General features: G+C 44.2%; 5 protein-coding genes across 6 annotated transcripts in view; 2 read left to right on the top strand and 3 right to left on the bottom strand.

The window, feature by feature from the left end:
• The window catches only part of tow (target of wingless), a 57,695-nt gene extending 52,515 nt beyond the window's left edge, over nucleotides 1-5,180 (bottom strand). Inside the window, exons 1-2 of one of the 2 annotated variants that reach the window (XM_076371909.1) lie at nucleotides 4,965-5,180; nucleotides 559-1,998 (exon numbers count right to left, since the gene is read on the bottom strand). In XM_076371909.1, the coding sequence (XP_076228024.1) occupies nucleotides 559-649 (91 nt within the window). In that variant the 5' untranslated portion in view covers nucleotides 650-1,998; nucleotides 4,965-5,180. Of the gene's footprint in view, nucleotides 1-558; nucleotides 1,999-3,385; nucleotides 3,881-4,964 lie in introns of those variants that run through there. The other variant, XM_076371910.1, reaches the window with a different exon arrangement.
• Nucleotides 5,181-7,486: 2,306 nt separating this feature from the next.
• Raf (serine/threonine kinase raf oncogene) lies at nucleotides 7,487-12,875 on the bottom strand. Its single transcript, XM_031993611.2, has 2 exons — nucleotides 12,280-12,875; nucleotides 7,487-12,228 (listed from the first exon to the last, which is right to left on the bottom strand). Exons 1-2 carry the CDS (start codon nucleotides 12,300-12,302, stop codon nucleotides 9,978-9,980), a joined length of 2,274 nt encoding a protein of 757 aa, XP_031849471.1. The 5' UTR covers nucleotides 12,303-12,875; the 3' UTR covers nucleotides 7,487-9,977.
• Nucleotides 12,876-13,661: 786 nt separating this feature from the next.
• LOC116434831 ((3R)-3-hydroxyacyl-CoA dehydrogenase) lies at nucleotides 13,662-14,938 on the top strand. The gene is made up of 4 exons (XM_031993613.2): nucleotides 13,662-13,885; nucleotides 13,985-14,101; nucleotides 14,188-14,566; nucleotides 14,628-14,938. The coding sequence occupies exons 1-4, from the start codon at nucleotides 13,855-13,857 to the stop codon at nucleotides 14,842-14,844; spliced, it is 744 nt and encodes a 247-aa protein (XP_031849473.1). The 5' UTR covers nucleotides 13,662-13,854; the 3' UTR covers nucleotides 14,845-14,938.
• LOC116434830 (deoxynucleotidyltransferase terminal-interacting protein 2) lies at nucleotides 14,881-16,262 on the bottom strand. The gene is made up of 3 exons (XM_031993612.2): nucleotides 16,102-16,262; nucleotides 15,709-15,886; nucleotides 14,881-15,625 (listed from the first exon to the last, which is right to left on the bottom strand). Exons 2-3 carry the CDS (start codon nucleotides 15,800-15,802, stop codon nucleotides 14,943-14,945), a joined length of 777 nt encoding a protein of 258 aa, XP_031849472.1. The 5' UTR covers nucleotides 15,803-15,886; nucleotides 16,102-16,262; the 3' UTR covers nucleotides 14,881-14,942.
• A 193-nt stretch (nucleotides 16,263-16,455) lies between these two features.
• LOC116434863 (nose resistant to fluoxetine protein 6-like) lies at nucleotides 16,456-23,727 on the top strand. The gene is made up of 14 exons (XM_031993693.2): nucleotides 16,456-16,807; nucleotides 17,915-17,950; nucleotides 18,021-18,232; nucleotides 18,392-18,576; nucleotides 18,682-18,893; nucleotides 19,483-19,677; nucleotides 19,769-19,862; nucleotides 19,938-20,232; nucleotides 20,303-20,382; nucleotides 20,449-20,544; nucleotides 20,638-20,767; nucleotides 21,447-21,621; nucleotides 21,963-22,105; nucleotides 23,167-23,727. Exons 1-14 carry the CDS (start codon nucleotides 16,456-16,458, stop codon nucleotides 23,290-23,292), a joined length of 2,331 nt encoding a protein of 776 aa, XP_031849553.1. The 3' UTR covers nucleotides 23,293-23,727.
• The last annotated feature ends 290 nt before the right edge of the window (nucleotides 23,728-24,017 follow it).

The raw sequence follows: 24,017 nt of genomic DNA on the forward strand, positions 1-24,017 counted from the left end.
TAATGATCGAGGAAATTCAGTTTAACCGGCCCCCAACGGAGAGCAGTCGAGGAGACTGCGGGTGTCGGTGGCTCGTATTGAAACGCGTCTGTTTAATTACGATCACCGGGTCGACAATTATACCGGCTCGGCTCGCGATTAATTACGGCCGACAATGCCGGTGTTCGCCGCGTCCGCTAACCGGCGCGAAGACACGCTGCTGTACGTGTTTACGAGCTAAGATTCCGAGCCACGTTTCGATACAGTTTACAAACAACGAGACAGGAATTGAGCAAGCGTTGCGAACACGAGACGCGCGCATCGTAAACGCGTTAACATTTACTTGCGCCGAGAACAGTAGCGGCGTAACGCGGAATATTATAATTGAATCGGACTCTAACCCGTAACTTCGCTACATTGAAGCACTAATTTTAATTGGACACTGTACAAAGCTTAACGTTATATATGGAACCTGAGAGTCAGCTCTCAGGCGCAAACGGTTCGTTTCAAGCTTCAACGATTCGAACACACGGCCATTACGGTTCTCGGAGCTCCGATCGACGAATAAAAGCCACTCACCCACGGATTCGCCGTTCTTCTTGCCGCTGTTGTTCTTGTTCTTCTTGTTCTTCGGATAGATGTTGCCGATTTTGCTCTGACCACAACCCATCCTGCTCTGTTGCGGTCGCACTGACTTCACTTCTCACTGGTCCCGATCGATCTCTCGGTCCGTCTGTGTCCGCGCGCGAAAATCGGTTCGTCCGCGAGAAACTCGGTTGTATCCCGTCGGCAAGTGTCCGTTAAACCCTCCGCAGACGCTGCTCCTTTTCCGGAAGCCGGTGATCTCGACGTGCACGATTCGCGCCGATTAGGCGGCGGAATTATCCCGATTACTCGGTGCGTACATACAAACACATAAATATAAGATACACGTTACATATACGTATACATGCGAGTATGCGTGCACGTATACTCTCGTTTCTACGCGCGCAACAATCGGAAACGGAGGTTCTCGGGGTAGGTACATCCACTCCGGGGATTCCTCGAAGATGGTAGCCGCTAGGAATCGATACGCGGGCTGACGAAAGATATGTGCGGGCACGAGGGTGAAGCGTGATAGAGGGAGAAAGAGAGGAGGAGAGGCAGGATCCAAAGAACACGATATGTAGCCGGTGGCGAGTCAGTCTTTCTCTCTCGGCCAGCGATCCGACCGTTTCGCCGGTCGGCGAGGATCACGCGCGAGCCGAACACCCGTGGAACGAATCCGTGTCTGTCAGTCTTTCCGCGCGTAACAGGCGGAGGGAACGATTACCACGGTACAGTCCTCGGAGGTTCCGCGAAACTGACCGGTGGAAGCAAGAAAATGGAGAAACAAGATCGTTTTATCGGGGCTCGTTTCGCCCCGGCGGCCGTGCGACTTGGTCGTCCCTGGCTACCTGAGCCGAGGCACCCAATCCATTTTTGCGCTTCCACGCCTGGCTCTACCACCCCATTATTCGCGATCTATCATCTATCCCATGTCCAACGCAGCCAGCCGGGCATCCTCCGGTTCCGCGGGTCTGCACATTCGTTCACCGGCCGCCGTTGCCTCGATCCTCTCGATCACGGGGACGCCGTCCAGGGGCAGCCTGGGACCGCGGGTTTACCGGTTCGCCAGATCGCGACCGCTAGCCAAGCAACCTCGCCCCATTGTGCGGATCGGGAGCAAGCGATGACGACGAACGGGAAACAGTTCCGCTCCGATCGCCAAGACCAGTCTCCAGGGACGTTGATTTCGCTCGTGGATCGTTGCTTGCGTCGGCGAGGACAACGTGGACGGGCTGATCCGTCGACGAAGCGACGCGAAGTATCTCTGCTCGGTGGTGTTTGCGGTGATCGGTCGAGGTCGATCGAGGGAGGGCTGCGAGAGGGGCGAGACGAGTCCGTCCGATCCCCTCAGCCTTCTCCCTTGGTCTGCTATTCGTGGCGGGCGTCTTTCTTCGGTCCGCTGGGAGGAATTCGATTATTCGGGGGCGGGAGCTGCAAACCAGGAAAATACAAGTTCGTTAGAGCATCGATCCCGAGGAGATACCGCGAGCAATAAGACGCCGGCAATTAACGGCGCGCGTGCACGTGTGCGGACGATGTCTCGCTCGAACACTGAGACAGAGAATTCGTGAGGACCCTCACGCGCGTTCGAACATGCGACGTATAAGCTACTTAGGTCTCGTGCAAGTTCAGAGAAATCTCAGGTTGAAAATCGGAGTACCTCACGTATCTCGGTAGCTACCGTTGCAACAACAGCTTGTTGCCAGTTGCAGCCGTGGCACGCGGTTCTCTGTGAAAAATCGACGGACTTTGTCAACAGTCCTTATCGGAATACTTTCCGATAAGAATGTGGCCGGTTGAACGAGGCGCGCGCGCTTCGTCGTCCGTGAGACGTTGAGAACGTGTTTCTTTTCTCGGTGGACGAACTGCCACGTAGTGTACAGAGTATTGAACAAAATGTTGCTATTTTTACGTGGCACATGGGACACGATACGCTAATCGCGAAAGCTTCAATGGACTTTATTGAAATGTGTCCCATGTATCGTAGAAATGTGGCAAGGTTTTTTCTCTTCCTGAACACCCCGTGCACTCGACGAAACACGTTCTCCATAGAGCATGCTGTCGGGAACCGCGGTTTCGTCTCGATTCGCGAAACAAAACGTCTAAATATCGAATTACTACGGCACAAAGAGAAAGTAACCGTATGGTTATATTTCGAGCGATCACACGCTCGGACACATTTCGCTGTAATTACCGGGCGGCGGACATTTCTGGGAATATCAATTTTTCGGACGTCCTCGTTACCTCGCGGCCGAGTGATTTCGTTGGCAATGGCGTCTCAGATACTATAGGTTCACCGAGAAAGAGAGAAAAGGAATATTTAGATTTACGATTTATTTCTCAACTGCGACGCGACTGCTTCGTCATTAATAATTTAAGAAAAAGAATCAAATGATAAGCATATTGTATATCAATCTTTACTCCAAAGTATAATTGATAACGGAAGAATATTTCATTCGAATTCAAAAGAATCGAATGTCCTTGTTAAATTCTCATTAAAATCTTCGCTACGAGTCTGAAACGTAATTCTAAGACAAGGAGTTAGTTGAATGTCGCACGATTTCATAGAACAAAACACAAAATGAAAAACTATAATATTAAATCATCCGATTAAATTGCACTAAGCATTATTTATAATATAGAAATGTTTTCAAGTAATCATTTAATCGAGTCAACTATAGTATCTCGATTTAGTTTGGGGTCGCCGGTGACCCACGCAGCATTCAGCGTGTTAATTCATCTGAACGCGTTACGGTGCGAACTAGATCGAGCTCGCACTCGTCGCGGGGTGTATCGTGACAAAAATATTTCTATTCACCTTCAGTTATATTTGTATCGATGCTCGCGGCCGAGAAACCTGCTAGTCAACCGATCAAAAGGTCCGCCGGTTCCCAAATGAGATGAAAAGCTCGTTAAACTTTATTAAACTGTATATTGCACCGGTCGGCCCCGTGTAATCGTCTGTCTGTGTACGCTGTAAATTGCATGATCAACCGCTGTCTGGTAATTACACAGGAGGAAAGGCTCGTTTGACACGTATCGACGCGCCGAGTCAACACTCGATACTGCGCGGCGGCGGTAGAAAATTTCTACGCGACGATCGCTTTCCCATTTCTCGGTCAATGTCGTTTACTTTGAATCCCCGTCGAACGCGATTAATTAGCGGCCGTATTACGTTACCGTAATGTTCCCTCTGTTCGAGCCAACCCACCGCGCTCGCGTCCACGTTCGTCGGTACTCGCCGCGATTAATCGAATTTTCCGTTACGCGTATATTAAACCTTCGACCATGGTTCGTGTCTGTATATTCCTCGACTCTGTAATCCTCGGGGACTTCGTGTAAATAATTATGTCGCTTACGATTGCCAACTGACACTGTCGGTTGTCTCTATTGGATTTGAGAGAAAAAAACATGGACAAATAGAGGGTGACCCATTATCTTGAACCTTTGCACTCGGGAGGTGACTCTCTCAGTCGCTTGATTCGATACGGTGAAATCGTAAAATGTGTAATGTTAAGTTTCATGTAATATCGAACGTGACATATTGGCACGAAATAGCTTTGATTATTAATTTATTTCTTAGTAGCTTAGTTCAAACGCAGTAAAACTATCAAATCCGATATTTAATATCGAACTTCGTAATGCCTCGATACGTGGAATCTCCGAATAAAATATCTTTGATCCTCAATGTACTTCTGATGTCAAAGAATATCGTTTTGTCTTGTCAAAAAGTATCAAACATTTCTAATGAGAAACTTCATTATAAAAAAGGTACCTTCATCCATTCAAACGTAATAAAATAAACAACAATAACGACATACGATTACGATTACTTCGATATCGATGCCATCGATCATCTTCGATTCGACGGTTACACACGTTCGAACGGACATAGTGCCATACACACGCGATATAGTTGAATTCACTGTTTATCGAATCGCGAGAGACGGTTCGATCGATTGATCGATCAACGTTCGAACGCGCGTTCGTATCGATACCCGATCGCTGGTTTCCTCGGGAGACAGTTGCCTCGGTTATCGATAGAACACACGTTAGACACGCTGTTAGATTTTCGAGGGACGAGTCTGTACGAACCACGCGATACTATTTTCGTCCGGATGTGTGCCGGTCGGGTGGTTCACGCGAGAAACGAAGGATCGAATTCGATCCTTGGATCGCTCCTCATTTTTTCCACGGTGTGGCCTGTCACATGCGGCCGCCACTTGCGATGCACGGAAAGACACACACGACGACCGCTTTTTTTTCTCTCTCTTTCTCTCTCTCTCTCTCACGCACACTCTCTCCCTCTCTCTTTCGGCGAACGTAAAGGGCAACGGTGTCGTTCCCCTCGCAGGACAACGACGTGTTGCCCGAAATTCGATTCGAAGTCAACTAACCTCGTTTCACGCAGCCAGGCGAGCGACCTCGGGCGACGTCCACCTGTTTCACGACGATCGCACGTAAACGAGAACCTCTTCACTTTGATTCTATAGACCGTGTCTCTATATACGTGTGTATAATTCGCGAATAAATTCACGACGACCACAAGACGCAAAGGACGAAGAAACACAGACACTCGCACTACGAGCTTCCAGCATCGACTATTCAGCCGGCCCAGGCGCCAGCTGGATTTGCGCATGCGCGCTCCCTCCATGCATCCCACCTACGTGCCTATGTACAGGGTGTACTAAAACGTATGGTATTAGAACGGGACTGTTTATGCTTTATGGAAAAAATCGTACTGCAAACTTTGGAATATAATTTATATTACTATCCTATTCCATGGATCTCATACTTAATAAGAAAGTTTTCCACTAGAAGTATTTCAACATTTTCCGATAAAGACATTTTGTGGAACTCGAAGAGTACGTACATTGAAAGGCTATTGTATTTCAATATTTCTCAAATGCGTTGTATGAGGTATAATATTAAATATCAAATTTTATAGTTTTCAATCTAATTCCCAAGTGTAAATCTAGTATTAATTATCTAAAAATGATTTTCTACAGATGTAACTTACCGTTATCGGTGAACTATCAAATCGTTGATAGTTATCCGAGGAAGGAATTGTCCCATGAGATCCTTAGTTCCCGATTTTCGATTTATTTTCACGTCAAGAATCGTCCCTGCCCGGAACCACTGGTTGCGCGATGATTAATGGGACATCCTGTATATGTCGAGCACCACGAGTACACACGCACCGAGGCGAACGTGCAACCTGCACGTATACACGCGTGTCCTTAAGGTGTGTGCATAAACAGTGGAGCCATGTGTTGCATGCATAGACGTACACACGTGCGCGGCTCACACGTACGTGGGCCGTGCATCGTGTTCGTTTACAAATACGCTGGCGGAGTGTTGTGGCGCGAATATCGGTGTTTTCGAACGTGACAACAGCATCTCGAATTATTTATCAATGGCAATTAAACGAGACTGGTTCACGCTTCACGCGAACAGATTTGTTATTCTTTCGGGTTACGTAAGCTGCTTTTAATTCGCCATATCGGAGGGCGCAGTGTTTTACCTGTAGAATGGAATAAAATAACGTATGCAATGCAACAGAATGTTTGTAAATAAGATTAGAATGAGCGAAAGATAGATTACGTTGAATGCCATGGGGTCACCGATGACCCAACCAAATCGAGTTACTATAGTTCACTGAATTAAACGATTATTTGAAAACATTTCTATATTATAAATGATGCTAATGTGGTGACACAGCTAGATGATCGTGCGATAATGATGCAATGGAATAATTCAATATTATTTCTCCATTTTGTGCATTTTTCTCTATGAATTGTGCATTCAACGTGTCAATGTACACAACAGAATGTTTGTAATAGTAAATGAGATTAGAATCGAAACAAATGAATAATTAAATGGATAAAAGGAAAATAATTAGAATGCGATCATATGTTCATCGAAGGGGATCATCCATGAAGTGGGGTGTCTAATTTCTAAGAGAAAAGGAGACAGATTAGTTACATGAAGAGTCAATTTTTTTTATTTTTGTTTCTTTTTTTGGTTGAATACAATAATCAATCGGTGGTCGCGATTGATCGAATTAAGTATCTCCAATCTCAGCCACGCCATCTCGTCGCAAGACACGCGTTGCGGTTGACAGCAGCTTCAGCGTAATTTGACCGAAAACGAAGCCGAAATTCGATTACGATGACGCGATGCGACGTCCGTCGATCAAACGGAAAATCTCGGCGGATCGTTTTTCGTTTCCTTTTTTTGTCCCCTCCGCCCCCATGTTTCGTGTCGGACCCGTACGCAAAAGTCGTGGCTCGAAGGGACTCGGAGGGAACCAGATCCAGCGATGGTCAAGCTCATGATCCGACCGTTTAAATCTTGGAATTTAGCCCGAAACAACCTGTCCGGTGATTTCCGTTTCTGTTGACGATCGAACACGACACGAAAACGCGTTGGATCGCTTGGAACCGCGCGAAACCCGTTCTACGTGTACGGTACACATCGAAGCAATGTACAGAGGAATGTCTTCCGAGAAAACAATATTCTAAAATTTCACAATGATAAACAGGAAGATCGATCGCGGAGGACGCGGAGCGCAGGGGTTCGAGCGTTCTCCTTTCCTTCGAGTCATCACCTTTTCAACGCGTTAATTGGCAAAATGAAAATCTCTTGTAAAGTACATTACGCTCGATCCGATAATGTACACATTCTCATCGTCGTTCATTCAAACGTGTTCGATTCGAAACAAAAGAACGCAGACAGTTTTCTCGATAAGCACCTACCGAGGTATTCGCCGATACAGAATGAATCGTAGTAAATCGATCGGCTTGTTCATCGTTAAAAAATATCTATGATGTAATCTTGGAAAGGACCAAAGAACTCTCCCCTGGTCGACCGATGTCCTCCTTTCGCTGTCGTTTTTTTTTCCTTTACTTTTCCGACATTATTTTTTTTTTAGCATCATTAATTATGTTTCATGGTTCACTGTTTCCCTGTTACGAGAAAGCGTCATTAACGATGACGAGTGCGCTACTTTGCTCCAGTTAACGCTCCCGTCGTATCGTTTCACCCTCTTCTTTCTTTTATTCTCATTCTCTCGCACACGCACGCGCGCAGGCACGCTCGAACGCGTTCTCTTTATCCTATGATTCCGGAGTTCACGCCGTTCCTCTCTCATCCCCTTTCACTCGCTCGATCATTCATATTCTCTTTCTTTCTCTCTCTCTCTCTCTCTCTTTTTCTCTGTGTTACGACTCGAGATTTTCCATAACCATCGCTTGTCCTTTTAACTTAACGTTATTCTTCTTACATATTTTTTTTCCACCACGTTTTTCTCTCTTTCGATCGCAGTTCGTCACACTGAGGATTACGCCATAAATAAATAAATAATAAAATCGGGATGCCACGTGGTACTTTAGAAATAAGATCACTCGTCGTCTAACTAGCGAATTTCGAAGATTTGCTCTTTAGGCCTTTCTCACGGCCGGGAAACGTCGCTGGCGGGTTTCCAGGAGCGGGGCGCACACGTCGATGCTCTCGGTTTAGAGTTAACAGACAGACAGTTTCGGAAAAATTCTGTCCCCTTCGGAACGCGTCGGCACGCTCGCGGCCCGCGCACGTTTCCTCCGTACTTGTTCGTCGCTAGTCTAATCTGAAACACGTTCCAGCCGTAACCAAGGTAGCTTAAGTCGCCACGTGTAACGCAAAACACCGAACGAAATACCACCCCATCCCCCCACGGGGAAAAGTGTGTTCGAGACTCCGCCGAACGAAACGACACTGTTCCAAACACGAGAAATAAACGAGAAATCGAATTGTATCAATAGCGCAGATATCGAAGAAATAGAATAGAAGAGAGCTGGATGCTTGATTGAAGAAAATACGAGGGAAAAATAACGAGTATACTTTTCACTGGAATGCGAACGGAACATTTCTTCAACGACTGGAGGCGAAGACGACTCGTTCGTTTCTATTTCATTTTGCTATTAACGATAACGTTCTCCACGTTCGGTTACGCGAAACACTTTTTCCCCCAGCGGGGACCGGTGGCGGTCTGTAAATCCGTCGATCTCGAAGTGAAGTTCGCGCCCCTTCCTGCGTCGCGAGTCTCGAGAACCGGTACGAAAATCAACTTACAAAAGGTAACGATCGAGATTAATAAATATTAAAATGCGAGGAACAATACACAAGTCGACTACGAAGTTAGGAATTGGCGAAAGTTCGTCCCGATAACGCTTGTTCGATGCGCTCCCGTGTAATACGGTTCGACTGTTGCTCGATTACTTTCGTTTCGTTTGAAATCGTCGCGCACGACGACGACGGGCTCGTTACTTTTAACGATAGGAATACAATTAGGCCATTAATCGTTTGGCAAACCCTCAAGAAATTATTCGAAGCCGTAACGGACGACCCGCGGGTCGATCTTATCGATTGAGTATGAGGGTACCATCTTTTTTTTCTTTTTTTTCTCTCTTGGATTTTCGTCAGTTACTCCGATACGTCAACTCTTCTTTCGGTACCGTTCGACGAATAAAGCATCCGTCCAACTCGTTTGAAACGGATACGTGTAAAATAAGAAAAATCAGTCGGATTAGATAATTAATTAGTATAGAGGAGAACTATTAAAAAAAAAGAACGAAACAAAAAAAACAGAAAAGAAAAGGAAACAGGTGATCGTTGTAGAACGTAAACTGTTGCAACTATCTCTAAAGAGTGTCCGCTAAATTAGTCTATGTCGAAAATGTTTACCTCTTCTTAACGTTAGACTATAAATTATAAGTTACGAAAAGGAACAATTCTCGTGTGAGCATATTCAAGACGATACACGAAGGAAGAAGGTACAAAAATCACTTCGGTCATTGCAAAAATACTTCCACAGATGAATGACGGCCCACGCGAATTAAATGCCGTTTATTTCTATTACTTACTTTATTTTTACATCCTTCACAAGGATTCCGCGAAGACGACAGAGGCCTCTACGCCGATCGCGCATGTGTACACGCACGCCTCTATGAATAACGCATTTATACGAGCGCGTCGGAAGGACTCTGTCAAAATAAAAATTCCCCTCCTCGCACGGATAGTAAGTTTTGTAAAGATAAAAGCTACACCTTCCTCAACCGCGAAATACATCGGGGTCTCGGTCGTCGCGTAACATCGATCTCCGGTCTCTCCGTGTCTTTCCTTACTTGCGTTAAGTATATCTCCTTTTTGTTGTTGTTGTTGTAGTTATTCTTGTTGTTGTTGGTTGTTGTTGTTGTTTAATCACATTCTACATCGAGCAAACGGTTGCAAGCACAATCGAAGTGTAGTCCGAAAAGAATTACGCAGATTGTTCATGGCCTAAGTTTATTACGATCCTCTCCCCATTGAATTGTTTGAAGTATCCTCGATTTACGGGAACCGCGTCAGACTCGTTTCTCCGCGCGACGCCATTATATGTTCCCGCCGGAAGGGTAAAAGGAGAACGCTCCGAACTGGAAGTTCACCGGAGTTTTCGGCGACGCGCAGGTGTACAGGAAGTCGTCCGACTGCAGCTGCGTCCTGTTCAAGTTCGGCTCGGACGCGGATCTGGTGATCTTCGGCAATCCGCGGGAAAGACTTTCTAAGCTAGCCAAAATCTGACGAAATATCGGACGCTCGTCTCTGGAGAATTTGATGCAATCCTCCGTCAGTCTCTTCAACGCTTTGGGAGTGTCCGAGCGCAGTTTGTTTAGATCGGGGCATAAATTCCCGCGTCCGACCATGAACAGTATTTGATCTTTGTTGTTGATGTGCGAATACGGTAACTGACTAGCCAGCAATTCGAATAAAACAACACCGAACGCGTAGACGTCTGACTGGAAACTGTACGGATTTTCCTCTTGCATTCTTATCACTTCCGGTGCCATCCATAGAATGGATCCTGTCGGCTGGTGAAACTGTTGGGAGCCGGACCACCTGGTCTTCGCCGTGGCCAGGCCGAAGTCTCCGATTTTCACGGTGAGATCGTCGTGCAGAAATATATTATTACTTTTTAAATCTCGGTGGATAATATTTTTGGCGTGTAAGTAGTCCATACCTTGCGCGGTCTGCCTCCCAATTTCGATCAATGTGAACAAGTCGAACTTCGTTTCGAATACGTGTAAATGTTTATATAAAGAAGAACCTTCGCACCATTGAGTAACAATAGCGAGCTGTGGCTTGCTGACACAACCCATGAACAAAAGGATATTTACGTGCCGTGTTTTCCTCAGAACTGCAACTTCGTTTTTAAATGCTTGTAACTGAGCATCAGTGGGTATCTTAACATTAAGCATTTTCACAGCTACAGGTCCGTGCCAGTGAGCCTTGTATACCGTTCCAAAAGAACCAGAACCGATTCGAGCTCCTATTAGAATCTCATCCGCTGGAATCTCCCAGTCTTCTATGGATTCTCTGGGTGCCAAAAGATTCTTTGTCGATTCGTCAGCTGATCTCGCCCTTGGTCGTTTCGGCCTTAAAGTACTGGTTGGACTAGCCTGTGTCGATTGACTGTGTTTTGTTGGGCTATTACCAGGAGATACAGCACTTTGAGTGATGCCAACAGGACGACCTAAACTTTGAGATCTGCTGTACTCGTCTAAATTAGCAGAATCACCGCTTGGTTTGACCATGTTGAAGCAAACGTTAGGTGCAGAGCTGGAACGATCCTGTTGTCCTAAGGACCGTGGATGCCTCTGATTCCTCGAGGGTGTAAGAGATGGAGACATACTTCTGCTTAGATCGTAGCGAGAAGGAAGTTGCAGGATACCAGCACTCTCAAGATTGTGTGCCAACAATGCCTGGTAGTAAGCATCTTGCATGCGAACTTGATGACACAATGCAGGAACACCACCTGCACATCTTTGATGAAATCGATAATTACACGTTCTACAATAAAATCCGTAAAAGATGAGTTTTCTACACCAATCGCAAAATGCCAGTGTGAAGAAAGTCTTACGCACGAAATTGTGTGAAATGGAAGTAGTTATCGGAAACTTATCCAAAATTTCAACAGATATTTCATCGCAATCTAATACAGAAATATCCGTGTCCCAAGATGTAAGGTCCTTAGAATTGTCGGCACCCAAGATATATACCACGCACATTTCGGTAGTCAGATTCCTCAATTTCATTGCCTTGGCCAATGCGTCTCTAAGCGACAGTCCTTCGCGAACTTGAACACTGGTACGCTGTTGATTAGGTAAATATGCCCTGAGCAAAGACTTCGTAGGCATTCTCTGACTTTTAATGTTCGCGTTGGCTTCGCGAGATTCGCTCTCTGACGTGGAAGCATTGCCTGACACTCGATTGGTATTCAACATTTCGTTGAGCTTCTGTTCCTTGGACTCTAGATCTTGCAACTTACTGGTTAACTCCTGGTATTCGTTCAAGTATATCAGGGGTGGTTGTTGGAATCCGGCAATATGGTTGTTTAGTGCATCAATATTCTGACGAGTAACATGTATCACATTCTGTATATTTCTCAGTTCGTACCTCAGGGGATCCGTCTCCAGGTAGCCGTCCTCGGAGTCGCTGAGCTCTCCCGATTCCGGACCGCTACCCCGTGAAGAGGACATCGCTAGTCGTCCGGGTGAATGCGTGGGCTTTTTTCTCTGTCGACGCCGATGAGAAGAGAACGTCGAGGACAGGGAGGACGGCGACCCGGCTGTCGCAGCCTCGAACCTACGACACGAGAACTCCGTGTACGCGTTCGCACGTACCGCCGTGTAATACCTCTGCTCGCCGATCACGGCCATCTTCTTGCTCCGACGGGCAGCATCCTGGGCCGCTGCTGCTGCGCTCCGGAACACCTTGGTAGCTTCGGTACTACCGGTTACCGCCGAATTTTTCTTTCTATGGCTCCACCGCGGCTTTCACCACGCCGCCGTCGCCCTCACCTCTCACGCGACTCACGGACGCGTCCTCGCACACCTTCTTTCTTTTCTTCCTCTTCTTCTTCTTCTTCTTCCTCTTCTTCTTCTTTTCTCTGTATGTACGCTCCTCCTCGCTCCTACCTCTACTCTTTCTTCTTACGGCCGCCGAGTCGAACCTACTTTCTGATGCGCGACTTCACAGCATACGCCGTCTCTCCGCGACTCTCTCGGCCATCGAATTTCCACGCGATAGAACGTCACACCAACCTGTTTCTATCGCCTCGTTTCGAACGACCGATCAGCCCCCGTAATCGGGCAACGAATTCTTCCGTTTCAACCTCCTCTCCTGGCTTTGGTATTCCCCCCCCTTTTAATACTTCTTCTCTGGAGCCGTTCCGAAAGAAAACTGGCACGAGCGATGCGGGAGCGAGGACAGAGGCGCGGGACTATGTTTCTTGAAGCGCCGGTGCTGCCAACCGTTCCGCCCCCTCCCGCTTTCTTCCTGTTCCTCCGTTTGAATTTTACCTGTCCGCTCGCACGCTGCTTTCGCGATTCTTTCGCGATAACGTCAATTCCATGAATTTTTCATTTGCTATCTCTTTAAAAGTCTTGTTCTACGTTGTTCTTCATTCAGAAGAACTCGTAACATACTGAAATGTAGAATTCTTTATGTATTCAACCACTGACGCTGCAACAGTCCCAACAGTAATTGTACATACGACAATTGTATTTCATTCGATAAATGCATTATTAAGAGTACACTTTAATTACCTTTCTTTAAGTAGTAACAACTTTTCCAAAAAATATTTCGATCTTTCAACGATTTTCATGCGAGTACGTATACATGTTATTAAAATATTATTTTCTGTTTATCTTAATGAAGAAGGAACATATATTTTATATTATTTAATATACGAACTTCGTAAATGTAATCACGTTTGAACTACTTCATTTTCTTTGATTTCTTTTTTAACGTTGTACCTGTTACGTAGATAATTGAAATTGATATGCTTTATGAATTGTACTTCACGCTTCTTTTGTTATTTATAACAGAGCATCGAGAACTCTGTTTGCATCCTCGACGAGAAACGACCGTTTGGAGTGGGAATATAATTCAAGTTCAATTTTTCGGTAAACATAGCTACTACTCGCGTTGCGTTTTTGACGTCACTGCAGACGTACTTTGACGTCAGCAGCATATGGTACGGTTACCTAGGTAACACCGGTACATTCTAATTGGTTTATCGCTGGCGTACGTACTCGTTGCGTGCACGTCCGACTATGCTTAAAAAAAAAAAAAATTTGGGCTTATAAAATCAAGAATGACCCTTATCGAAACTTGTTTTTTCCGATAAATTACAATTATGCCTCTCCTTACGTAACGAACTTTAAAAAATTCGACTTTGCACCCTTCAGTTTTCGATAAGCATTGAAAATGGTTGCTGGTAAAATAGCTTTCGTAACAGGTATATATTAAAAATAATATACAATATAAGCTGTAAAACAAAAGATCTAGGTGAATACTTAATTGTTACTTGTCGATCTATCATTTTTTCTAATCGCAGGTGCCGGTAGTGGCATAGGGAGAGAAGTTTGTAAAATCTTAGCAAACCGGGGGGCCAAAATTATTGCTGCCGACCGGAATGTACAATCTGCTGAAGAAACTATTCAGTCTTTGAATGGTCTGGATATAAAACTTTGTTACTTTTAACTAATGTTACATGATGTTGTTAATTTTATATCATTTTAAGTAACTTTTGTTATTCAGATATTAAACAACATCTGGCTGTACATTTGGAAGTTTCAAGTGTAGCCAGTATTAAGGAAGCATTTGAGAATGCGAAGGCTAAATATAGTAAACCACCTACTATCATAGTGAATTCTGCAGGCATCACTCGTGATCAGTTTATCCTGAAACTTACCGAGGAAGCCTTTGACCAAGTAATCGATGTGAATTTGAAGGGAACTTTTTTGGTTATGAAGACTGCAGTTGAACAAATAGTTGAAGCTCAAATAAGTGAGGGAGGCTCAATTGTTAATGTGAGCTCTATTCTTGGTAATACAGGAAATATGGGTCAAGCTAATTATACTGCATCAAAAGCCGGTGTTGTAGCTGTTACTAAAACTGCTGCATATGAATTTGGAAAGTAAGTATTATAGCAGTAACGGTAATTAGTGGTATTCGTGGTATACACATTTTCTTTGCAGATATGGAATTCGCGTGAATGCAGTGTTACCAGGTTTTATAGAAACTCCTATGACAATGCCAGTTCCTGACAAAGTAAGACAAGGTTTTCTGGATAGAATACCTCTCCATAGAATGGGAATGCCGGAAGAAGTGGCTGAAGTTATAGCATTTTTAGCATCAAGCAAAAGTTCCTATATCAATGGTGCACCTATACCAATTACAGGGGGATTGCAATAAAAATATATTTTTTACATATATATATACATATATATATATATTTTTATAATTAACCATGGTTACATGATATATAAACATAAATTTGCATATTGAACATGTCATTTTTTCTTTCCTTTCAGCCTTTTTGCATGTTTGTGAGCTTTATAATGCAGTTTCTTCTTCTCATCAATGATTTCTTTATATTTCCGTTTATTGTATTTAGAAAATTCGGCATCATGCATAAGTTCATCCACAATTGTACTCTTGCGTTCCTTCTTTGTGAGACGGTCTGAATAATAGTTCACAGGTGAATCAATAACCTTACCAATATGAAAGTACTTGGGTATGACTTTCAGATCATTCTTCTTATAGAAATGTTTTGGATCTAATGCAGATCTCATTTGAAGAACTTGAAGATCATGTTTAATCTCTGGTGTCATTTGAGGAGGACGCATATTAAACCAACTGTTGCCTGCTGTCCTTTCACGTTCCTTACGTTTCTTAGCCTTCAGTTTTCTTTTACCCATTACAGAAGTAGGTATAGCATTCAATTGTTCAAAACCAGGCTTTATTACACTGTTTTTAAGAACTTGTTCTACCACTGTTTTGTCTCTCATCAAAGAAATGATATTTACTTTTTTTCTATGACAGTATTTCTGTGGGTTTTGGTCCGTCCAACCCATCTCATTTTCGAACTCTTCGAGATCAATATCCTTGTTTCCGACACGATGAACTTTCTTTGGCGTAACATCCTCTTGAATTAAATCTTCCTCGATGGAAAAGAATTTCGATGGTTTGGATCCTGTTAATAAATACCGTTAATAATCTGTCAAACGTCTTAACCTCACTAAAAAGTCACGACATTTCCAAAACATTTTCAATTACCAGTATCTTCGAACTCTAAATCATCATCGCTTTCTATCAAGTGTTCCCTAGTCCTCAAATCTGCGTCGCCTTTCGTATCAACTATTATATTCATAATTGTTAAAATATGTCAATTATTTAAATGCCCAGACGTATCTCATCCAATTTGGTTATGTTCCGTGGACAATCGTTTCATCTCCTATTTCCCCCATAAGGAAGAGAAAGATGGAGGAAAACGTGTAACAGTCATTGGCGCAAACTCAACGAATAAATTTTAAATTCAAATTATCACTAACATTTCCGGATTTGTTTTTATTGTCTTTTATAGCGTAGCAACTTTTGCTCTAACAATACATGTAACGGTCTAAAATGTTTTCCGGGCAATTGTAGAGACAGGTAATGTATCTTACATACCTTCTGTCAAGCGTGACGAGTCGAAATGGCGGGAGAAATACGGTGATATATAGCCGAATGAAAGTGGCTCTTGAAAACTCTAGTTAAGAAGACGTGTACTTACGAGTGCACTATTATGTGCCAGCTACCGTACGAAAGTGGGAGGTGGTACACCCGATATATCTGGACATTCCCTCCACCGGATAGTAACAGTTGACAATAGGATCGACAACTGTTTTGTTGGATTATCGAACGATTCGAACTGACCGCGCGAATAACTGACGTTCGAGTTCAGCGTTCACAGGGCGGTTTATTCAAATTTCCCGCGTTCTTCCCAATAATTTCTTTGAAATTACGATCACCAGAGGGTCAAAAATGCAAATAACGTACTCGTTACTTATACTGCATTTGTATTGGTCTGTCAGTGGATTGAAATTACCGCAAGATGAACCGGAACATAATAATGAGCAGCTAATAACAACCGGCGACAGTTTAGAAAATAACCGTACCAGTTTCAAGGAAAATATCGAGAAACGGAATAACACGATTCGATCGAACACATCGACGTTCCATTGGGATGACTTCGTAGACGTGTGGAATCCTCAGAAAGTTGCAAGATTTTGGCAAGCCGATGCTAGGGGATCTCTGAATATTTCCACCAGCTGCGAACGAGATTTCACGGATTATATGGCGGGAGTGTGGACGGAGCAACAATGGGCAATGAAAAGCAAGTAAAATTTTGATCATTAACCCTTTGCGCACGAGAATATTTTTCTCAATAAATATTCATTATCTTTCGATGAAACGTCAATGATACTTTTTGATGTCCCATGTGTTCGTACATTATATAAAATTTAATATTGAATTTTCAATTTTACAATTTTCTTCGGTAAAATCTCTAACCCTCTTTAAAAGGGTTAAACCTTTCCACCCGAATGATTCTCTGCGTATATTCATTAATTCCTAATAAAGTATTCAGTAAATCATCGATCCTATTAAATAGAAATATACGAATCGATCGATAGACGTATTTTATTTCAACACATTGTGTCTAATTACGTTGTGGAAAATATGATACTGAATATTAAGTTTTATCTTTATCAATAATCGAAACACTTACATTAATAAATTCCTAGAGCTTTTGAATCACGATGATTGAAACTGTCGCGAATTTACTCGGAAATATGAAATCAGTGCTCGATCAGGAAAATATTCCGATCGGCGCCAAATCGAGCGGGAAAGAATGCAATTTCCGTCTCGCAAATTATCTCGTTCGGATCGACTAAATATCTATTAACGTCCCGTACAATCAGAACGATCTCGGTATGAGGAAATTACTGCTCGATTTCGTGTGTGCGCCGGAAGTGCCCAAGGCGAATCTAGACCGATCTTATCCCGAAAAACGACACTTTCCTGCTAGCCGCTTGAAAACGATATGATTTCACTCCTACAATAACACTCTCGTAATTGCATCGGGAGAAAACTGTTTAATAGGCCCCCCTCGACTTTCTTTCGTCGCGGTAAACGCTTTCAATTAGCGAATAGCAAAGACGGTGATAATACGAACATTTGAGAACGTAACAGTATTTAAAGCAATTTAAGTTACTTAGGAATGCGTTTCCGTAATTGGCTCGTGATTACTCGGTATTCTGACGGGAGCTGTGCGGTAACAACATTAAAAAGAATATACTACGCGGGAAAGTTCTTCCTCGTATTGAAGGAGGAAGTGAATTTTTGAGGAAGTTGTTAAGTGATACTCTCGTTATCGCATCGGTGATTCGAAACTACGGTCGCGTCGTAATCAAAGCGTAATGTACCGTGAATCGATGGGAAGCATTTCGTTGGTATTTACATTGCGTCCGCGTAGAATGTAATTTTTATGTAACGCCGATCTCCTCGGAGGACAATAAGCTACATGGTTCGGCCTCAATTGTTTCCAGTGGTCGACGCAACAGGCAGGCACAGCTGGGGATTATTCTCTGAAAATATATTCTGGTTGGGTTCCCTGGACCAATGTCGCGAGATGAGGACCGAATTCCTCGACAGGCAGAAATCCGACGTCGAGAATAATAACAAAGATGTACCACCGTTTTTAGTCAACGTCGCGTCCGTCACCTTTACCCTGAATCCTTTGCACGCGGAACTGAATAAGGTAAATCCGCTTTTGACCCTTTGAGGACGGACGCCGCCGGTGGTAACAAAGTTTTCTGACTATGAACACTTATTTAAATAACCAATTATTTAAATAGTCAGTTTGATTGATATTGAGGTACAGAGTCTCTAGAGCCAATCGCTATTTCTCGCTGAACAGACTTTCAGAATCATTCTCGGACTCTGCTTGCCGAATTCCTGCGACACGGAGGACGTCCGGGAGCTGTTCCTCTTCGCCGAGGACTTCCGGAAGAACGGCACGTCCGCGGAAATAGTCATCGAAGGCGTTAGAAATCTTTCGAAGGGTTACTCCGTCTGGGACGATCCTATTTTTTACGCTCTACTGTAAGATTCCTCTATTCGGAACAGTTGCTTAGATCATACATTAGCTTGTGCATCATCCGCTGATTACGGAATAGACGCGACCACTGAAAGGTGAACTGCTCGTAGGATTACGTTCACCGTGGTCGCTGTTCTGACGTGTCTGGGTACTTTCTACGACATTACTCTGAGGTACAAAATATTACATTCGAAGAGGTACAACAGCAATGACGCCCGGGACACGGCGACGGAGCTGAAGATCATGCACACCGACCGGATCATGGATGACAAGATTACGATCACCAAGCTGTGGTCGGTGAAGGAACACAACAGCGCTATAGGTACTTCCTCGCGATCCGAATTATAGTGGTTACTATTATCATTAGATATTGAAAAGGTGGATCTTCGGTAAAAAGGGAATTAGGAATAAATAATGTATTTAATGAGATAAAGAAACAATATGGACAACACGTAAAAATACGACTTAATGCCACGAAGGCCAACACACGACTCGCTGTCACGCACAAAAATGTTCTTCGCTGTCTCTCGCCAAAATGTTCTTCTCGCGCGCATTCCCACTCGCTTTCAACACACACCCCTATTCGCTCTGTCTTTCTCACCCTTGCACCCTTCTCGCTCGCATCTTTCGTCCATAGTCAAAATTCACGCAGTCGCGTACACGCTTTTCTCACGGTCCAGTCGCTCGGTTCCAGACACTCTTCCTCGTATTCTTTCGGCCACTCGAGATTTTCTAAACGCAGTCACACTATTTTCCAAACATCCCGGCGCCGGTCCGTCGCAATACGACCTGGTCGCCCTTACGCACGCACAACGAACCGTTCATCCTACAATACTTTAATCTACGCTAAATATTCTAGATACCACAGAATTGTCTTGGATTACTCGTCGACTCGCGTGGCCTTCTTTCAGACGTGAGAAACTCGGGCAGCTCGCCGAAACCGTTGTCGGAAGCGTTGTTGTCGTTCAGCCTGTTGCTGAATCTGTCGAAGATCTGCAGCCTCGAGGTCGGCGACGACACTCTGGCTCCCATCCACGGTCTGCGATTCATTTCCATGTTGTGGATCATGTTGATTCACACCTGCCTCACGGTGAACGTGGTATCCGGTATCTGAACTTCAATGTTTCCTCGAGTTCTATTCAATTCCGGTCTCTCGAGAATCGAGCTAGAAACATGCAAGTCTGTTTTTATCCGTAGAGGCGAAATCGTTCAAGTCCAACGCGGAGAAAGACTTCTTCTATCAGACGATCAGCAACGGCACTTACGGCGTGGACACCTTTTTCTTCATGAGGTATCGATGGAAAAGTTACTTCGTCCCATGCAATGAAGATTCTCTATAAAACGTTGACTTCTGTGTTTACGACAGCGGATGCCTGGTCTCGTTCCTCTACTTCCGCACGATCACGAAGAACGCTATGCGGAAGATGAAACTGATCAAAAACTTCTGCGGCCAGATCCTCCAGTTTGTGGGGATAGTGATGTACCGGTACTTCCGGTTGACTCCGCCCTATCTTCTCGCGATCGGCCTGATCGTGGTGTCGTCGTCCTGGTACCACGACCACACTATACTCGACCTGTACGCGTACGATCACCAAAACTGCAGGAAATTCTGGTGGAGGAACGTTCTCTACGTGAACACGTACTTCGCCATGGGTGAACGAGTGCGTACGATTTCGAGTAACGAGGTAATTCCTCCGCGGTACCGTATTAAACGGTTATATGTTCTCATAGTGCATGATATGGAGCTGGTACTTAGCCAACGACACTTTATTCTACATCATCGGAACGATCATCATCATAGTTGCGAGAAGGTATATGACATCGATTAACTCGAGCCCGAAAGTGTCGCGGTAACGTTCCCAAATGACGTTTTGCAGGTACCTTTCGGTTGCAGCTTTCATGACGATCTTCATCCTGGTTACATCCTGGATCATCACGGCGATCATCGCGTTGCGCACGCACCATGTGCCGAGGTACGCATAATAAGAAGAGTGAAATCTGATTTGCGATTTCGCAACAATTTCACCGAATCAATTAAAATCGAATGTCTCTGAAACCGAGTGTAGCGCCCAGGATCCGTTCGCTCATTACGAGAGCCTCTACGACAAACCGTGGTCCAGGATTGGCCCGTACCTTCTCGGCATGATGTCCGGCTGGTACCTGCACAAGATAAATTGTAGTTTGAGGATACACAAGGTGAATGTTCTATAATTCCCTCGAAGAATTTCAAGCGAGTTCAGTCTGCCGGCCAGACACTAGCGATTTCCTCGAATCGCGAAGGAAGTGGTCGTTAAGACTGTGTTGCGATTTAACTGAATATCCTTGATTAGAGCCGTCTGTAGTCGAAGCTATCGTAATCCACTTTCTCCTGTATTAATGATCGACTGAGTCACCCAGGGATCAATGCGGTTAAGTAGAGAAAACAAAAATTGGGAATAAATGCTTCATAGCTGAAATATTTTCAGGAGCTATAAAAAGGACTGTCTGACCTAGAAAAAACGAAGGAACGAAATCCTTGAATAACTAAGGGGAATGTTATTTATTCCATGAAAATTTAGAGACATCAGAAAATATCAAAACATTGACTTCACCGCGTTGACTTCTGAGCAACATTTTTATATAAAGACACTTAGCTGTGCAACTTCGTTAATTATCACGGCATTGAAAACAATATAAAACTTAATTCGAATTGATTATCTATTTCAAATATGTTACATAACAATATGATATCTGAGTTTTTCTATGTATATTGATATAAGTTGACCTCACTGAAAATTGCCATCACAATTCGGTTTTCTGAAAATTAGCCCGTACGCAATGTGTTAACATATGCGGTTCTCCAGTGAATGTTTTACGTGGCTGCTTTGAATTACAGACGATCGCGCTGATCTGCTGGTTCATCTCTTTCGTCGTGATGCTGAGCATAGTGTACGGGCTGTACGGAACAGCTCCCGGACCATTCATGTCCGTCGCGTACACTGTGTTCTCGCATTCCGGATGGGCGGTTGCGATCGGCTGGGTCTTGATCGCTTGCGTTACCGGCAATGGCGGTCAGTAAACAATTTACTTTATTCCGCTAGATTTTTACGCGCTAATTAGCAGCCGGAATCGGCTGCGTGTTTATCGGCTCGTTTGCAACCGAGGCGGGCATTCGAACGAAACTTATCGAGCAGTTTCGCATAAACCGACTTTTACATTCTTTCGAAAAGTCGTTACAGAATCCGATACGATAAGCGTGACATTTGCAACCGCGATAAAGCGTGAAAAAGATTGCGCGCGTTGGCGGCGCAGATTTAAAGTATTCACGAATAGCGCGTATCTAGCAGTTGCTTAGTTTATCGAAATCGTTGAAATTCAAATTACGTCTGTCGCACATGCTCTGCGTTTACAGGGATTATAAATAGAATACTGTCCTGGAAGTACCTGTACCCACTGTCCAGGGTGAGTTACTGCGCCTATCTGATACATCCTCTGGTGATGCGAGCGGTGGTCCAGAAAGGAGAGAGTTCGATGCACTTGACTCTGGGAATGATGGTATCATCATGGTTTTAACAGTAGATGTTCGAATTCAAATGTTAACGCTGGGTTTACTTGTATAGTTTGTTCTATTGTTCCTAGACAATTTGACACTAGTACATTTGGATTTTGGAAAATAATGGTTTAAAGGTAGATTAATTTGCGCTAGAAATTAATTCAAAGATTTGGCAAAGTTTCGCGCAATGAAAAATACAAAACCTTCAACATATGAAGCTAAATTATACATCAATTGCTTAATTAATAGAAAGAAAAGTACGTGCTGATCTCTTACCGATTTGTAAGCCCAATGTTACACTTGAAAAATTTCATTCGAATTTCCCGATTACCGACCAGGCAGAGCTAATATCTGAGCAAAGCTCTGTTAGATGTCGACTCGTTCGCCTCTTTTGTGTCTTCCCACTTCGATACTCCCCGCCGCTTCCCTCTCTGACATGATTAATCCCCCACCTATCCTCACTTTTCATTTCTTTCCCCCTTCGACCCTTTCACCGCTCCTCTGCGGAGAAAGTGCTGCTCGCTTCACGTTCAAATTTCATCTTAACGCTAGAACCACCGACAGTCGAATTGTCTTTTCAAAATTCTTCTACAGGAAATCCAACAGCGCGGCTACTGAGATCCTCATTGACGTATGATTCAGTTTGCGTGTCACTGAATCAATTTCTTCAGTAATTTTTCAAAGCAGCGTCTATATTTTTAACACGTTGAAAATTTAATATTAAATTATTCGGTAGAACTGGACTATCATTATTATATTCGTCCAGCTGAATATCACCAGCATTATTCATAATATAGAAGCGTTTTCAAATAATCATCGTTTAATTCACTGAACTATTATAATTCGATTTATGGGACCACCGGTGACCCCACACCATTCAACGTGTTAATAATTAAAGAAGAAGAATTCAGGAATGAGTCAATTCGATTCTTCAGGTAACTCTAGCGTCAATAAGATGACACGTCCCTTCCCTTTTCGCAAAAGAATCGAGTCACCGGGGAATTCGAAAGATCTCCGAATGATTTCCATTTCTCAAGGATCGCTGAGCACAGGTGTTTTACAGGTGATCCTGTTCTTGGGATTCACGGTCTCGTGCTACGTCGTGTCGTTCGTTATCAGTCTGCTCTTCGAAGCGCCCATGGTATCTTTACTGAGGATCTGCCATCCAATGCGAGCTTGGAAGAAGTAGAAAGACGTCTAGTTTCAACTCGCGCGTAACCAAGTAACGATCGTTCCACCTTCGCAGGACTGTCCCGTACAAAACAGGCGCAACAATGTTGCGTAAACCACATTCGATGAGAAATAAGAAAACGATGGACCTGTCATCTGCCGAGTCATCCCGAAGCAACTTCCCAAACAGACGCCGAGCTTGCGGAGGAAGATACAATTCCGGATGAAAAAGGAGAAAGAAGCGAGTTTCGGTAATCGGTCGCCTAAAACGCAGGAGTTCACACAAGCAAACACGGAATACGAACGCAACGAACGGCTTCAAGGAAAACTTGTCCAGCGTTCAAACAGTATCCATAAATTTATGCATGAGCGATTAATTCAAATGGCCGATCCGCCTCGCGATAAGCGCGAGCCGTAGTTTCGGAAACGAAATGGGAACGGTGCCCTTGAGACTAACGGCGGCGAATGTTTCATCGAATCGGAAGGTCTTCGTTTCTTTATTTTCCACCTTTCCTCGGCGTCGCTCCCTCGTATCGTTCATAAATTTCTATCCGAGCAGCTGTACCGCTGTGCGAACGCGGACGCGACTGTGACGAAAGGCCAGCCTTGGACCTTCGTCCCGATCGTCCGAAAAATGACTCGACGAAGGTCCTTAACACGTTAAGCGCCATGTCAGCCACTGGTGACTGACGCTTCTGAATGACTAAAAAACAATCGTAACACACAAGACAACCGATGTGAAAT

Source organism: Nomia melanderi, chromosome 11 (genome assembly GCF_051020985.1).
Source record: "Nomia melanderi isolate GNS246 chromosome 11, iyNomMela1, whole genome shotgun sequence".
Taxonomy (NCBI): Eukaryota; Metazoa; Arthropoda; class Insecta; order Hymenoptera; family Halictidae; genus Nomia; species Nomia melanderi.